General features: G+C 44.3%; 1 protein-coding gene across 1 annotated transcript in view; it reads left to right on the top strand.

Moving 5' to 3' along the window:
• The window catches only part of stra6l (STRA6-like), a 12,271-nt gene that overhangs the window by 3,785 nt on the left and 5,986 nt on the right, over positions 1–2,500 (top strand). Inside the window, exons 5-9 of the mRNA XM_076050244.1 lie at positions 55–175; positions 297–342; positions 1,019–1,144; positions 1,944–2,017; positions 2,227–2,335. Of these exons, the coding sequence (XP_075906359.1) occupies positions 55–175; positions 297–342; positions 1,019–1,144; positions 1,944–2,017; positions 2,227–2,335 (476 nt within the window). The remainder of the gene's footprint in view (positions 1–54; positions 176–296; positions 343–1,018; positions 1,145–1,943; positions 2,018–2,226; positions 2,336–2,500) is intronic.

The raw sequence follows: 2,500 nt of genomic DNA, 5'->3' as shown, positions 1-2,500 counted from the left end.
ATTATTATCATTATTATCATTATTATCATTATTATTGTCGTCGCCCTCGCCCAGCGATCGTGTACCTGGTGGGCGCCCTGGAGGTGGGCCTGGTCTACTTCCCTTTCTTCGCCTGTCTATCCACACCATGTCGGACGGTGGGGGCCGTGCTGGGGATCGTCTACTCCCTCTGCTGGTAATGAAAACACTGCGGGAGACGAGCAGCACCAGTGAGGAGGAGGAAGGTGGAGGTTTTGTTCTGGGTGGAGATGCTCTATATATAGACTCTATCATGGTCCCTGTGTTCTGGTTCACAGGATAGTCGTCACGGTCTGGAGCACGGCCATGTGTCCCGGAGGCCAGGTAGGTTGACTGAAGAGCCACTGTTGTGTGACCTTTGACCCACAACTCACAGCCGCACCTCCTCCTCCAACCAACCCTCGGTCTGCCCGAGGTACAGACAGCGATCTCCAAATAGCACAGCCGCTAAACTTTCAAAAAGGCACAGAAAGAAAAATCACTTTTCTGCAGGGAACATAAGCTTGCTAATGTAGAATAGAACAGAGTAGAATGACTTCTATTAATCCCACGTTGGGCAAATATGCATAATTACAGATCAATGTAGTGCAAAGAGAAGAAAGAGTTTTACGAACTAAAAAGAAATTGAGAAATAAAATAAAATATAATATTTAGAGGGTAAGAAAGGAAAAAACAAACAAGATATTTACATATTATCAACAGTAATGTAGAGAAACATTTAAATTTTAAAGTAACGTCTGAGCTAAAATGTCTGAACAAAAACAGACCATGAGAGTAGGAGTTGGAATCTAGCGACAAGCTACACAGGAAAAACCCTGTTCACGATCTCAACCCAGTTGTTGTCACTTTTTAGATTTGTTTTAGAGTATTTTTTTTTTTACAAATGATCACCATAACAGAAAATATCCCTGTTAGAAGAACAGTGAAGAGCGAGAGAGAGAGTGCGACACCTACTGACCAGGAGGTATGAATGTTAATCTGTATCTGTGTGTTTTTAAAGTATCTGGGTGACTACGAGAAGCTGATTTTCAAGTGGCCCAGCATCTTCTCCCTCGTCTTCCTGCTGGGTCGATTCGTCTACATCCTGGTGAAAGGTGTTCGGATTCACCTGGGACAGCGGCAGGCCGTGAGTGTTTGCCCATCCCCCACTGTGGAAATAATGTATCTGCTGCTTGAAGCTCCAGGGTGTAAAATGTCTCAGGAAGCCCACCTGACAGCTTGTTCCATATTCCGTTCACTGTCAGAAGGGCTTTTTTCAAAATAAATGGCAGCCAACAAGGAGCAAGACCCTCATTACTCTATGAATATTCATAAGAACTCTTCTAAGTGTAGGAAAACCTAATTACTTTTATTGTATAGTGAGTGTGCACTATTAATGTATTTACGGGCAGGATGTTGAGTTTTAATAAAATGTAAAATCGTAAATCAGGCCAAATTTTACACACTGGACCTTTAATCATCATCGTCATTATTTGTGTTTACCGTTCATCAGCGATTAGAAACCAAACAACCCTGCGAATACAATTAAAGACGGACGTGTATACGTTCGTCATTGTGTTCGTGGCCACCCTCATTCATTTGTAGTAGTTTAATAGTTTGGTGGAATAAGGCTGTTGATTTTACGAGGGAACTCGCAGCTACAGCTAACCCTGCTAGCTTAGAAGCCAGTGAACGTCGACGATTCAACACTGATTAAAAACATCTAAATTCGCAATGTCTGCTTCAAAAAAATAAAGGCAATCACACTCGTTAGCATTATTTCAGTTTTATGGTGTCCGGGGAACACTTTAAAAGCTACACAACGTCAACTAGCATGTTTTTTTTGTTTGTTTGTTTTTTTTTAAAGTAACTTCCGGTTCAGCGAAGACGCGATCTATCACGCTGAAGATGAAGATGTGTCTGTGTTGCTGCTGCTGTGTCTCCAGGACCCAGAGGAGCTGATCGAGCGGCACCAGGTGGAGCACGTGAAGGAGCTGCTGAGGAGAACCGCTGCTCCCAGGCACTGCTGCTTCTACTTTCATATCATCGCACATTAGAGCGAAGCTCCCCCCCCCAATGCTTCTGTGCTTGTTGTGTCCATTCTGGTGGGATCGAATTCCATATTTAAGTGATGCCAAATGAGTTGGACTAAAAAAAATATCTTACATATTATCCAACAATAACGCTGCTGGACTTTTGCTGACACATCAACTCTCTCTTGTGTCACAGGAAGCCTCTGAGTTGGTTCCAGAGAAGAGTCTACGAATGGGATCCTCACTTCAAGTTCCCCAACAGGATCATCGGCACCGCCATCATTTCCCTCATTGGCCTCTACACGGTACAAACCAAGCGACACCTCCCGGGAAGATCTTGTCCATACACTTGCTGTGTCTCAATTCAGGGTCTGCACCCTTCAGACCGAGTGTCCTCCGTCTGAAGGAAGCGTTCTTCCGAGTACCCGGCCTAGAAGGACGGACAAAACCCCGCCTCCCCAGTAACCACT

The sequence above is a fragment of the Nelusetta ayraudi genome, unplaced genomic scaffold (assembly GCF_046127955.1).
Source record: "Nelusetta ayraudi isolate G7.1 ecotype Tasmania unplaced genomic scaffold, CSIRO-AGI_Nayr_v1 ptg000126l, whole genome shotgun sequence".
In the NCBI taxonomy this organism is placed as follows: domain Eukaryota; kingdom Metazoa; phylum Chordata; class Actinopteri; order Tetraodontiformes; family Monacanthidae; genus Nelusetta; species Nelusetta ayraudi.
Note: the sequence above shows the minus strand (reverse complement) of the source record. Positions and strands in the feature narration are given on the sequence as shown.